This window comes from Anas acuta, chromosome 4 (genome assembly GCF_963932015.1).
Source record: "Anas acuta chromosome 4, bAnaAcu1.1, whole genome shotgun sequence".
NCBI lineage: Eukaryota > Metazoa > Chordata > Aves > Anseriformes > Anatidae > Anas > Anas acuta.
Genome location: NC_088982.1, coordinates 47,806,914 through 47,822,145, shown reverse-complemented (window position 1 = coordinate 47,822,145; position 15,232 = coordinate 47,806,914). Strand labels below are relative to the sequence as shown.

At 32.4% G+C, this 15,232-nt stretch overlaps 1 protein-coding gene across 11 annotated transcripts in view; it reads left to right on the top strand.

The window, feature by feature from the left end:
- Positions 1-15,232, top strand: part of FSTL5 (follistatin like 5) — a 402,914-nt gene that overhangs the window by 374,968 nt on the left and 12,714 nt on the right. For all 11 annotated transcript variants that reach the window (XM_068681113.1, XM_068681111.1, XM_068681110.1 and 8 more), the window contains 2 exons: positions 3,241-3,348; positions 4,888-5,012. In XM_068681113.1, coding sequence (XP_068537214.1) covers positions 3,241-3,348; positions 4,888-5,012 — 233 coding nt within the window. The remainder of the gene's footprint in view (positions 1-3,240; positions 3,349-4,887; positions 5,013-15,232) is intronic.

Below are 15,232 nucleotides of genomic sequence, written 5' to 3'. Positions count from 1 at the left end.
CTCTGATTCTCTGAAGAAAGAAAATCTGTATGAGAGGTTTCCTGATATAGAGGTTTTGATACCACATTGAATGTTCTGCTTCAAATCTTAATCATACAAATGATTACAAACTATACATAACATCTACAGAGTTTCTTATAGTATCATCACATCTGTCACCAATGTGTTTTTTTAGTTAAATATAACATGGATTTGTATTAGAACTCTAATTTATTTTAAATAAAAAATACTTAAATAGAGATTTTCTTCAGCCTTTTTGCCTTCTCTGGCCAATAAATGAATAAAAATCTTTAATATAGAGATTATATATATATTATTATACATATATAATGTATATTAGTATAGAATTTTAAAAGAATAAATAGTAAAACTGTGATTTTTAAATAAAATTACCTTGACAAAAACATTTTAATCCATATCACTTTATATTCTTTAAACATCTACTACCTTGTATATCAATTGACTCAGTAGACATAGCTGCACTGAAAACCTTAGCCATTCCAAATGAGGATGGGGATGGATAAAATGCTTTAAAAAAAAAAAAAAGTTAAACATAAAAAGTTATTAATATTTTTGTTCCTTTTCTTCTTTTTATTTTATCATTATTATTATTGTTATTATATAGTTAAGTTTACCTTTGCATATCAGAATTGGTTTTCTGAGAATAAGACTTTTTACAACCAATTTGATGTACTTCTTCAGGAAGAGACACTGAAAAAAAATTCTCACTGCAATCCTCTTATTTGAAGAACTGGAATTTCTAGCAATGATTTCCCTGGTCTCCAAATGGCATTAATTTGTCACCTTAATTTGTCAAACTGATGAATGATATTTCAATTTAATTGCATTTATTAACATTTAGACTTCAATGACAAGAGAGACAATATTATGCCTTTAGAGCTTACTGAGATATGTTAAAAAAACAAAAAAAGTTGGAAGCTGTTTTGAACTTAGGTTTTATGGAATAGTTTGATCAGTAGTCATTTCAAATTTGCTTTAAAAGAGATTTTTAATTGTTTTATTGTATCGTTAATGGTATGCCTAGAGATTCTTAACCTTACATGTTAACTATAGAGTAAAATTCAATAAATTAGCCACCAACTAAAAGTATACCCCTCCTCAACAAAGATTAGAATAGAGGGATTCTCCAGTTCTTGTACGGAGTTAGATTAAATATTCAAGTATCTGTAATGGTCTAGGCTTTGTGCCTTATTTCTGTGCTCCTCAAAAGGCATATTAAGTTAAACCAAATACTACACAAGCCTTCATGCTAATCAAGGGCCAAACAACAACAACAACAACAACATACATTTCACCTTAAAAAAAAAAAAAAAAGTCTTGAAAAATGGAATAGCATCACTTTTCCATTACTGTAATAATAGCCAGGTCACCTTTGAACAGCCTTTTTTCAGGAAACATATTGACGTGGTTTTCTTTATTATGGTCTTTTGTTTGAAGTACTATTATGCACGTTACATTCATTAATTTATGCTATAAAAGTTAATGAAGAAAACGTATATAGAAGTGTACATGTATACATCTAGATAATGTAAATAACTAGGTTGTAGGATGATTTTTTTTTTCTAAGATACTAGAACAGACATTTTAAATTTCAATATATGTTTCCAATCTAGGGACATGGGTAGTGTATCTTTAAGGAGGTATTCATAGGTTTTCTGATTTAGCCAGGTACATCTAAATCATAGCTTTTAAAGTTAAGAAAAATATTTACTTTAATTTGTAAGTTCTTGAAAACAAGTGCTGTCACCTGTAATTGTTTGGAACTGCTTAGCAACATAAACTTAAGTAGGACGACTTTAAGTCATCTTTCAGTCGACTGTCATTTAGTACACTGTGCTGGTGGCATTTGAGCCTGGAATAGCTAGAAACATCTGTGAAAGCACATCTCCAAGACTCTGAGCTTCTCTTTGCTGTCTGGTCCTTTCTTGGGAATTATCCTGCATTATCCTTGCATGACTCCACAGGTAATTCCTTCTCCTCCAGGCAGTGCCATGGCCCAAATCCAGAATACAACTGGTGCTCATTGAGCAGAACATGCACGAGCCAGCCCTTTCATTTGAGTAATCCAACTTGAATTTTGATACGCCTGAACAAAATAACTATACAACAGCCACCAAAGTATTATTTTAGACTAATTGTCTTCTATTTGCAGTAGGAAATGTTATGAAACTTGAATGACCTTTTCCAAGGGGCACTTTTCTGTTTTTAAATCATCTGGTGAGCAGCAACCTGTCTTAGTTTTCCATTTTCTAAAAGAAAAAAATGATTTTTTTTTTACATGAAGTTGTGACTTCCAACACCTCAGGAGTACGGTTAAGTATCATCAGCAATCTCAGCCAGCCATTAGTGTGTTATCTTGAGGATCTACATCATTACTTTAAATTAGCTTCACTTAATTAGCCAGCTGGTACACTCCCTGACAAACTGATAAACAAGCTGTGCTTTATTGTTCGGTAATAGTGAGACTTAAAAACAATTTCCACTTATTTTTTCTGCTTTAACGATGAACATAGAAAAGTAATCCCCACAACTGTTACCTCATGCAGAATGTCTGTTAATCAAATAGTCTGTCCTCCCTTTTGATTATTCAGTCTTTCTCCTAAAAAAGAAAGTGTAGCCTATAAGGTTTTTAGTCTCTGGAGACAAAACTGAAGGTGGTAGGGAAAACACCTTGGTTCTGATCACATCTACAAAAAGTAGAAATCATATCTGGGAAACATTTATATGTTAACAGGCTTACCAACTTCAACAGTATACACTTTAGCAGAGTTGTCTGCAGTAACATTGTGTTGGTTTTATGCAGGACTGTGCAGGAACATGTGTTGATTCACTATGTAGTTTGAGAATAATTTCCCTTTTTAGCCATTTTCCAGTTATTTGTGTAGCTTTTAACTGATATGTATGAAGAGAGGGTTGGTTGGGAAGGAAGGTAAGTACATTTTTACTTGATTTAAAATGTTTATTTTCAGCTTCTTAATAGCCTCAATATGATGCAGTCTTGATGTCAAATATTAGAACACATAATGGATAAAAATCAGTGATTCAGTAACTTTGAATGAATCAGAGGACTATTTCAAAAACTGACAACATGATTTTTAAATCTGATCTTAAAACATCAGGAAATGTATGTCCAGCCATCATTTTAATTCAATCATATTTATTATTTTTCTTTTTAAAATGTGACAGAAGGTAAGAATTTCTTCTCTTATTATGCTGCAGGCAGTGAGTACAGATCCTGTCCCAGTGAAACTACACTATGATAAATCACATGATCAAGTCTGGGTTCTGAGCTGGGGAGACATGGAAAAGAATTCACCAACTTTGCAGGTGGGTATATTGATCAGACTGATTATACGCTATGAAATCTAGATAGGCTGAATCTTTATGTAATTGAGACATTTGTATATTTCCCTTTAAACATCATTATGATGACCCAGCAAAGGTAGTAAGATATAAGATAACTGACTTTGCTTTAATATATATATATATTTTTTTTCAATACCTTTACTCAGAACTGACTATATCAACTTGATAGAAGTCTATGGAATACAGGTAAAAACAGTAGCATGTTTTGCCAGTCTTTTGAGAGCAAACTTGCTGCTTATGATGTTTTTGCCCCTAATTAGAGGATACGTTGGATTTTAGGCATATTCGTATTTCACTAAAATAAGTGTAAAATGTAAGAGTAAGTACAATAAGGTAAGACAGTTCCATTTTTTTTTTTTTTTCTTCAGATGTATAATAACAGTTTTTGTTTTTCACATGTCCTCTGAGCAGTGGCAAGCCTAGGGACAGCCACTAAAGAAACATTTCAAGAAACTGTAATTGCATTTGCTTCTTTTTCACTACTTTCTTCTCCTAATTTAAAGTAATCTTATGAGAATATGGAGATAGTCTGTGTCATAGTTTCAAAATTATTTCAACTTATTTTCCTTTTTCTAGAAGTCAATGGAGACCTTATTTATTTTTAAATGCATTATTTTTAAAGTAAGAGAAATTCAAATGTAGGGTTTAAATAGTAAAAAATGATTAAAAACACCTTTTTAGCACCTCTAGACTCTTAGTAACTGTGAATATGCAAGATAATTTGTGACAGTTTTGCTATCACTCCTCCTAAGGAAATGACTGATAATTGAGTCACACATATCCTATTTTAAAGCTAGTGATCATCTTCACTCTCCATTTCCTTTACACTATCCATAATCAATTATTTTGCTTTTTTAATCCAGTCTTAAGAGCATGTAAATGATTATCACACTGGCTATTAATATAAAATTGTCTTTTACTTGTCTGTAAAGATTTACTGCAGAGACTGTTCAGGATTTGAGGAAAATTCAAGGCGAATTGGTTCAACAATTTAAGAAATATATAAACTGAAACCAACTTGCTCTTCTGAAATATATATGTGCTATATCGAATTGCCTCATGATTGACAAGACTTGGGAGTATGTATAAGCATAGCTTCCTGTGAATCAATTAATAATATCTTATATTTTCACTTGGACTGCAGTGCTTAAGAAATATAATCCCTATCTAGGGTCAAGTGTGAGAATAGGTAAATAAAAATATTAGTTTTCATTAACTGCTTGAGACTTTAATAATATATATGAATAAATATGGACTCCGTTAGAAAAAAAAAAATGGGGAGAGAAAGGAAATATGAAGATCAGGTATGTTAGGTATGTAAAAATTCTCTGAAATTTGAAATGCTGATCAGCTTTATTCAATGTTGTTTGTTTGGTCATTTCTAGCTGAATATTAACACAGTAGATGGAATACAGAGGCAATATTGTATGAATGTACTTAGAAATAGATTAAATTTTGAAGGAGTATTTCCATTGTTTGTAATAATGTTACTTTATGTAGGTGATAACACAAGCCAGTGGGAGTGTTTCTCATCACACAATCCATACTCAGCCAGTAGGAAAGCAGTTTGACAGAGTAGATGACTTTTTCATTCCTGCTACAACCCTCATCATTACCCATATAAGGTAAGTTTTAACCCAGTTATAATTAACTTACAAATGAACTATAATGTTGTCTCCAAAGAAAACAAATTAAAAATAATCTTGAAAATGTGAGACCATGCCTTTTTAGTATAGCTTGGAAAGACTCTTCTTCATATACAAACTTCATGTGAGTTTTGTTGAATAAAGGCTGTTGAATTTATCAGAACAAACATTTATTAGAATGTGTTGTTTTGTTTTTTCCTTTTCTCATCAAACGTTCAAAAATTTTATTACTCTAGATACTAAATTTGAGATGTAATATCACCTGGGGTGTTCTTGAGGAATTGATAACTGTAACATTCAGATAATTCCCTAAATTAGGAGCATAAATCTTAATTTGGAAATGATACTCCCTAATTTCTTCTACACCAGAGCAGCTGTTTTATATATAGTATTTGCCACGTTGTATTATATATATTTTGCGTTAAAGTTTTTCTCTTGATAAACAGACCAGAAAAGACACTTACGGAGTTTTAAAAGGAATTATGATAAAACATAACTTAAGTCTTTCTGAACTAGAGTCTCTTGCTAATTCTGTTCTTTTTTTCTTTTTTTTTTTTTAATCAGGCTATCTGTTTTTAAAGCTATTTAGAATGTAAAGTTGTGCAAAACAAGTAAGCTGTGTAAACTCTATTTAGATGCATGCATAAAGTTTTTCTGATTTCATGGGTGCTGAGTAGATGAAATTCTTATATGTTAAAAATGGTTTGCACTATAATCCATACTGTAAAACACAGTAAGTTCTTGGGACCTTAGTTATTTCTCTCAATTAATGTAGGATTATTTGTGTGTCCACGGAATAGACAACTTTTGGCTGCGATAGAAATATACCAAGTATGGAAAACTGTAAGGAAGTAACAAGTTGGATTTTAGAGACACATGGGACAAGGAAAGAGAGTGTGAGGAAAAGAGGGCAAAGTTTAATACAGAAGTAAAGCAGAAATATTTTCCGAATTTCATCAATGCCTCTTAAATGAAAATCTACTTCTATTTCTCTTCTTCCAAATGCATTAGTAGGCATGTGAAATTTCATTTTCTTTTAATGTTTTCTGTAACATTTCTACCTGTAGGGTAGAAAAATTCTGCCTTCTAGGATTTGTACATCTGAATCTTATGTTAATAGTTATTAGTACTTTGTATGCTTAGAACTGTTAGGTTATTAGCAAAGTGACACAGATATATTTCAGTGTAAATGACCTCAGCAAATAATTAACTTCCTTGCTTATTGTGCCCTTCTAAGTTCAAATATCTATAGAAATGCTCTAATTAGGATGATTCTATCTTTCCTTCAGTTATGAGAAGGCATCACTCATGTTTAGCTAAAATCTCTAATCATATATATAAATATGCATCTCCATCCAAAAAGATTTTAGTCCCATAAAAAGATTTAGTCTTTTAAAAAAGTGAAAACATCAAATTTAGGTTGATTTTACAATTGATTCCAGAATTTACTCTAAAATATGTGCCTATGAAGAATCTAGTCTATATCAAAAAAAAAGAAAAAGAAAAATTTTAGTTTTCTACAAAACTTTTAACAAATAAATTATCAATCAGCCATATGCACTTTAAAAGGAATGTGTAAATTAATATGTATGAATAGAAATTAACTCTAAGTACCATTACTGCCACATTGCTTTAAACAAGTAGATAAATGCACATTTTGTTCCTAAGCTCAGCCATAGAAAACCATTAAATAATTCTGCTACATTTGGAGTATGAATTCTTTGAGAGAACAGAAGCTACTCTAGAAGCTACACTACATAAACTACCAGCATTAGAGGTACTACTCTTCTGACTAATTGATTTTGATGTTTATTACTAAATTATTGCCCTAGGGAGGGCAACTTTGTTCAGCTTTATCTTTAAGGGAATTTACAGCTGGTGATTCCTACCTGCATAGCTCCCTAATCCATTGCCAAAGACTGCACTGACAAAAGACAGCAGTTAGTGATCTTCAGTTGTCTCCTTGAACAATTCTAAGGGATCCTGTTGCACACCTGTTCCACATCCTGTTGAACATCCTGTTCCACACACACATTTGATGTCATATGAAATGAATTGAAGTTATATTAATGTGTGCAAGTCTTTAAAAGTCCAAGACCTGACCGCTGATGTCAGGTGATGGGGGGGAAATTAATCGGTTAACATTTCAATAAATATTGGCATGCCTTAACCATTTTGAAAATGTTACACAATTCATCACTAAAAATTGCATTGAATTAGTAAAAATGCTTGCTTTGTTTAATGGAATGTAAAATAATTCTATACAGTATAGGCAAGCACATTTATTTACAAGTTACATATTCTATCAGATAGTAATATAATTATTCATGCAGATTTTTGCTATAAAAGGATCAATAGAACAGCACTGATACTTAAATACATTAATTTTCATGTAAATAGGAAAAGAAAAATGTGAAAGACATCATACAAGGAGGGGAACCAGGAAAAATAGGCCCAGTCCAAAGACAGTGAAGAACTCATTTTGTCAAACTCAATCTATTTGAAATTGGAATTCTGTCTAAATAGGTCATGTAGTTGCTTTCTTATGTTAGTTTTCTGAAATACTACCTAATTCTGAGCTTCTGATTCTATTAAAAAAAAAAAAAAAGACTACATAGAGAAACCATATTTTTATTTTACATTTTTTTAAAGAGCTATTTTTGTGAAGTCACTCAGTTGTTAAAGAATTTGCCTTTCATAAAAAGTCTGGCCTTCAAGTACTTAGTTGTTTTTTTGTTGTTGCTTAAATGAAAATGAACCACATGAGAAATGTGTCAGGAAAGTTTTTGAATTAATTGCATCAGAGAAATACATCAAAGTAGTAGTGATAAAGAAAAAAACTTGTCTGTTAAAACTAAATTGTCAACAGTCAACAATAAAAAGCCTCAACAGCAGCATGTGTTTCTGTAGAATGTAATGCAATGAATATAAAGCTTTAATTTATTGCCATTTGGTGTTTATTCTAGCCAGGGGAGCATTTTATGAGTGTGAATACTGAAAGACAGAAAGACAGGAAATAAACCCACTGGCTGAATTAGCTGATTAGGGACCTATTTGCTCTTTGTTAGAAGTCAGTTCCAAACAACACCAGACCTTTCCAGAAAAAAAGGAAGGCTTTTTGCAGCCAGGTGCATTTGCCACCTGTAAAACTAAAATTCTGAATGATGTAATCCTTTTGCAACTACTAACCATTTACGGGTGGACAGGGTGGCATCTGTTAAGTGGTTATAAACTATACAGATACCAAGTCTTCCCCCCCCCCCCCCAATTATTTCTCGAGAAAATATATACAAAGCTTATTCCATTTGTAGACGGACCTTTTAAAAATCGAGTATATGTATTTTCAGTAGTTGGCATTAGACATTTAATGAGAAGAAAATTTTAATCACTGAACTGCTCTGTGCCAAAGCAGTTCATTGCAACCAATGATCATGTCCTTAATTGGCTGCTAACACCCAATTCTTATCATAAAAATAGATATTTTCAATTAGTATGTGGGATAGCTGCAAAAAGATGAGTTGTATAATACTCATGAAAATATATTCTTAGAAGCCTAAGGAGTAAAAGAGCTGATTATTTCAGCTCCACTGTTCATAAATCGAAGTGAACAAAAGATAATTGGAATAAATTAAGGTCTATCACTACGCTGCTGAAAAATGTTTCAAAAGCAAAGTTAAATGAACTCGCTGTAATGGAGTCACTCTAACTTTTTAGATGTTTTAATCTATTAGCAAGTATTTTAGATGTTATATAGTTACCTGACTTAACAAGTAGAGGAATGAATGATCAACTCATTGGTGAGATGGCTCAGGATCTGAATAAATTAAAATGTTCTCAGTTTGAATCTTTATCTCTCTTATTTCTCTGTTGTGTAGGATATTGGGGGAAGCAGTCTTTCTGAGATTATGCTTATTCATTTGCACAACACATTCCAAAAACTAAGCTTTTTTAAAAGAAGCAATTGGAATGTGCTGCCAATGAATCCTTGTGAACCTTCATAAATGAAATCCACGTAGGGTGCTGATTCAGGAATTTCAGAAGTTTGAATTCAGAATTCCACACTTTATTCCAGAGTTTAAGCCCATACAGTGGTGTGAAGTAGTTGGAATGTCAGAGCATTTTCAGTATTTGTATGAAAATAAGCACACAGAAAATATTTTATTTCAGAAATCCTACATAATCAGAAAAAACTTCCTTTTCAAATGATTTGCATGTCAAACAAACAAAAAAAGATAAATGCTGAGCCAACTATAGACAAAAGAGGTGGAATTAATTTCTGAGGTTGAATATTTAATGTAGCCCATGTGATTTAGCTATTTAAGAGATGATTTAATATTTTACAAATTAAATTAACAAGCCCTGTTAGGGGACTACCACGTTTGCACACAGTTCTTAGTCTTTAAGCTATAAATATATGTACTTCTACAGGGGAAATAACTTGAAAGGTTGAGGCTTTGGAGAAAGAAGCTCCATAGTACTAAGGCAATCATTGAAGATATAGCAACTGCAATTTCTCGTGATTGTGGAATCTTTTAGTGCTCCATGGCAGCACAGCACACAATGGAGGTCTGTCTGGGTTAGGGGCTCACACTGCCATCTCACATCTCTGTAAACCATGTCTTTGTGAGAGTAGTACTAAATGGAGAACCTGTAGTGATTCTTTCCCCTCTCTGTGTATTTCCCCCTGCAAAGGAGGTCCCTTTTGGTCCATAAGTGTGTTATTTATGAAAAAGAAACTCATAGGAACTTATGGGGAAGAAGGAGGGGAGACAGCAAAAATTATTCTTGCTGCGAATGGTGATTTTTACAGCATCTTTATTCTAAAGGGAATATGAAGAACTAACAGATTAAGAGATTCAGTTCAGACAAATTAAACAGTATGAAACTTGTTCAGCTACTACCATTGGCAATAGCAGGAACATTCTACTTGTTCTACTTGCATTTTCCATTTAGTTCAGGAAATAGCCACAACCTGGCTTAAGTCTACTGGCTTATACTAAATCTAAGAGGAGTTTTGCTAAACTGTAAATGTTTTCCAAGCTATCGTTTATTGTTTTCCTCTTGCATGTGCAGACATCATTGCAGGAAAAAAATTACTTCTGGGATAATATAATCTCTCCCTCTGAAGTAGCCAAAAAAACTATTATTACAAATAAATAACTGTAGTACCTATCTCCTTTTACATATCTGCTTTTAAAATGCAACACGTGTCAGTATGTGAAAAGATATTACACAATGAAACATGTAAAAATTTATTCAAAGAAACTAAACCTGCAAGTATGGGATTAACAGAGTTTCTAGTATCTAGTGATTAGAAGTTATCTTAGTAAATCTTTAATTACTCATTAGTTTTCCAAATAAATCAAATTATAAGGATTCATTTATTAGCTTTAAGAGGCAATCTTAAAATTATGTAATTAACCAATTTTTTATGTTTGCTGATAAACTTCCAGAGCACAGTGATTTAAAATGTTTTGCTGGGTATGCCTCAGATGGAGTGAATTTTCTTCACAGCAACCCTATTTTATATTATGCATTATTCATTTGTGACTTTGGGACAGTGAAATTTATTTACAAATTTTTATTTGTATATTTCTATTTTTGAGCATTTAGAATAACAACATTTAGTCTTTTCTATTTGAGGTTATGTTAGAAGCCTCTCTAATGTTTAGTAAAGCAGAGATTCTTGTGTAGTTATATGATTCAAAGAGTTGAAAAAAACTTCCAGATCTGCATATGTAGACTGTTTTGTCTATGTACATTCAATGAGTTCCCAACTGTCAGCCTACAATTTTTTCTCATGGATAAACTATTCAAACTTTCATCTTAAACAAACAAAACCTAATAATACAAACCACTAATTTCTACAAATTAAACACAGCAACTTCCCATGGTGTGCCTGATTTTTTCTCATGAAGATCTTGCATTTGCAATAGAAATGTTCTCTTGTTCTCTCTTGTGCCTTTTTTTTTTTTTTTGTGCAAAAATCTATGATATTTTTAGATAAAATAAATATCTGTTTTGGTTCAGTCTATTATTTTCTTAATATTTCTTTTTTTTTTTTTTTTCTTAATATTTTCTTAATTTGAGTCATTAGTAGAGAAAAAGTAGTTGTGATACAATTTAGTGTTTGTTCTTTTCAATGTTCATATATCCCCAGATATCACAGTATGGGAGCTTCCTTCTTAAAATGAAGAAAAGACCTTTTGGGACTGTTCTGACATAGATAATTTATCACCTTTGCAGTCCTTATCTCTATCTCATTATTCATTTTCTACTAGTACTGTCTATTTCTTTTGGCATATACAAATTTGGCTGTGCATTCCATATGACATCTGCCCACCTTGCTGTTACCGTATTTTCTGGCCAAATCTCAATTCTATCCTTCCTTGTACTGACATTCAGGGCTATCTTTAGGAATGTATTTTGTTCAGTATAGCTAACCCTTTACTTGGCTTTCATTTTTTTCCAAAAATGAAGTGATTTTTTGTTGTTGTTAAATTGCTTGCTCTCCTTTCCTAAAATGTACAAGAAAAAAACATGTTTACTGCCAATGTAGAAAGACTATTTTTTGCTGAGAATTAGTTCTTTTATGAAAAAATGCATAGTTTCATGTATTCCTGGATTCTAAAAATGTAGAAACTAAAATGTTTTCCTTTGTCATAAAATGTCTTGAATGATTTTCTTTTGAATACTTTAATCATTGGACAACAATTTGCAATAATTAAAAAGTCTGTTTCATATACTTCTGATGTGATTGTTTTATGAGGGAAGCCTCAGACAATTCATAGACTCTGGCATCACTAGTACCCTGAAATATCAGGGCTTATCCCAGTCCTGTGCAAATGTATACTGAACATGATTGAAAAACACTGAACTAGTCTATTTTATAATAAGAAAGCTCTTCCTACAACACAAAAAAAAAAAAAAAAAGAATCCACCATTGGGCCAGCTATGGCAAAATCTTCCCAGCTGTTCTTTACCATAGGTCATTTGAAGATATTCTTCAGTATACGCTCCATTTCCCTCCAATAGATCTCTAGTGAGATATAATTTAAATACTCTGCAGGTACAGTACAATCTTACACTGAAATAGGGAGAGAGGAAGGGAGAGGAGGTAAAGACCTGCCATCAAATTCCATTCTTCATCAGAACTGATCTTTTCATTCATTTAACAGAAATGGTAGCAATGATGTTTTTATATGTTGAAATTACTCATTTTCCAACAGGGCAACCTTCTGTTCTGCATTTTTTAATTTTCTTATTCTTGAGTTATTTTCTCCATTCCTATTTCTTAGCACTGCTATGTTAAGATTTCAGAGGTATGTTATAATAGTCACATGTTACTGGTGCAAATATTATTTATATCTTTTAAAGGTGTAGTCTTTAAATATTTAGAGTGATAGGAAGATGCTTTGTGCTTAACACTTATACACAAATATGTGGGAGAGCCTTTTCTGCTGCAAAACAGAAATATGAAGCAAGAATTCTTAGTGTCATAAAGAACGGAAACAAAATCAGGGAAACAAACTTCAAAGGTCAAAGACTGTTGTAGTACCCAAAAGTAAAACAACTTTTGTGCTGATGAGCAATAGCCAATGGGCAAAATCCACTTAGCCTTTTGTTATCATCAAGCAACCTTTTCTGAACTGCAGAAATTAAAGAAAGGTCTTTTCTCAGCAACCTGCCAGAAATGAACTGTTCCAGGAACAATCATTTTGTAGGTCCTGAGGGGAAGACTGGTATGCCCTTGCAATGCTGACAGTTTTTGAAATCAGAAACCCTTCAAAAATGAAAAACGTGTTTTTTATCTAGAGATAAATATTTTATTTGTGCAATATGCTACAGCAGTTGTAATAGAAAATGACAATAAAAAATGTATTTTGAACTTTATTTAAAAGAGTAATTTAAAAGTGAGGAAAATTAACTCTCTGATATTTCAATGGTATGACTGCAAGGCCTTTATGAAATAAAGGAAATCAGTGAAAACGGTCTTCCTGAGAATCATCCATGTATGGATATAAAGTAAAGAATGATTTTAATACAAGAAATAATGGTTACAGTGCTGTTTGTCAAGTTCTTAGAAAATCCACAGTTACAAGGAAGAGTGCTTCTGTGTTTGTGTGTGTGTGTGTGTGTGTGTGGTGTTGATGACAAAAGCTCAAAAGACCACTGAAAGCAATTGAGGTGTACCACTAAGAAACAGTTCTTTGGCCAATTTCTTTTTCTTTTCCTTGCTGATAGAATCCTTCTTCAGAACTACAATGGATAATTTCAATTCATCGGGAAAAAAAAATTTTTTTTTGAATTTTGTTTAAATACTAATACTTTCCCATGTAGCCAGGTTAGAATATCTTTATAGTCAGGGACCATCCTGATACTCTAACAGACTGTTCACGGGAAGTTAATAGTATTTACTTGGAGTTCCAGAAAACTTTTGATCAGCAGATTTGATCAAGCTTTGTAGCAATAAAACTATATCTTCCCATGTTGATTTTTAGCATACATTCTGAATAAAGGTCTCTAAAATATAGAATACTGAGTAGTTTTAAAGATGAATGTGGGATAAAGTAGGTAATGTTTATTACTGTTTCCTTGAAAACTTCTGTTTTGTCAAACAATACTGCTTTTCTTTGCTTTGTGTACAAATAGTTTTGATTGTAGCTCATCTAGTTCTTTTTCTTTTACTTGGTTTCTGTTTTGAGAACATCATTTTCCCAAAGTGTTTGATCTTAGATCTCTTTACAAAAAGCCTATTGTCTTGAGTGATCTGTGAATGTAGGGCCAGAAACTAAAAGGAAAGGGGGACATCAGTGTTTACATCGTCATCATTTTCTACTCCATCTTTCCATCACAAATACAGTTTCATGTTAAAGTATTTATAAAAATAATTTTAAATAAATTAATCCTCATTTCTAGCAAACTATTTCTTAGGCTTTTCTTGTGTTGTTATGACTTGTTAAATCGTGTTTACGTATTTCCTGCTTTATAGTAAATGCAGTTGCATTCATAAGTAATGTGTATGTCTTGTCTAAAGGAAGAAAATAACAACATAAAGGCAGCAAAGTTGTGAATATACTGCTTGTTGGCAGCTCCATCCTAGCTTCTTGCTTGGCTGCTGTTTTTAAATTAGTTTGCTCTGTCTGAATGGTGGAAAAAATTGTACCTTGCAAAAACTGTTTTAAAGATGTGTTCTTATAAACTATCCCAAGTTGGAAGGGACCCACAAAGGATAATCAAGTCCTTGGACCGTGGAGTCCAACTCCTGGCTCCACACAGGACCACCCAAAATCAGACTGTATGTGTGATAGCGCTGTCCAAACTCTTTTTGAACTCAAGCAGGCTCAGTGCTGTGACCACTGCCTTGGGGAGCCTGTTCCAGTGCCTGGCCACCCTCTCAGATAAGAACCTTTTCCTAACACCCAGCCTGAATGTTGCAATTCCATGCCATTCAGAATTCACATGATTTCAGTATCAACATTAATGCAGATTCACATGCATTATCAGAATTCACATGATTTTGATACATTATATGGAATATCTGGTGCATTATTAATTTATACTTTACTCAATTAGAACTTCCCATTAAAATAATATTGCATCTTCACTGATTCTGTAGCTGCAGATCTCAGTATTATCCTTCATTCTGAGTAACTACTGGAGATCAAGTATTATTATAGGATGAGATGAAGATGTTCAGTTGCAGCAAATGAGAGTAAAGTGTGTTTAAACAAGGCTGCCCTAAAGTCTGCCTTGGGTTTGAATTCTTTATAGAATTCTTTCTGTTTTGACATTCACTTTAGTATGCTTTGCCCAGTATCCTTGCACAAAACTCTCAGTCTTATACATACAATGAATAAAGGTAAAACAGATTAGGCCTGTCTGTATTATAATTAATTCAAGTTCTACTGCCTGAGTAGGCTAGTATTTTTCCTGAGTTATCCACACAGGAATGCTATAGAATTCTATATAGAATGCTATAGAATGAGAAAAACTGTGTAACATGACTTACTCAAATCTTAACACTGGGAAATTATGCTTTTTACAAATCTTGGTATTATGTAAAAATAATGGTATTAATGGAAGCAACTGTTTTGTTATGAAATATGGTTCTTGTATGTAGAATTGTAGACGGACAATGCCTAATTGTTAATCCAATTGTAGAAAGACAGTGCCTAAGCTGGATACTAAATTCCTGA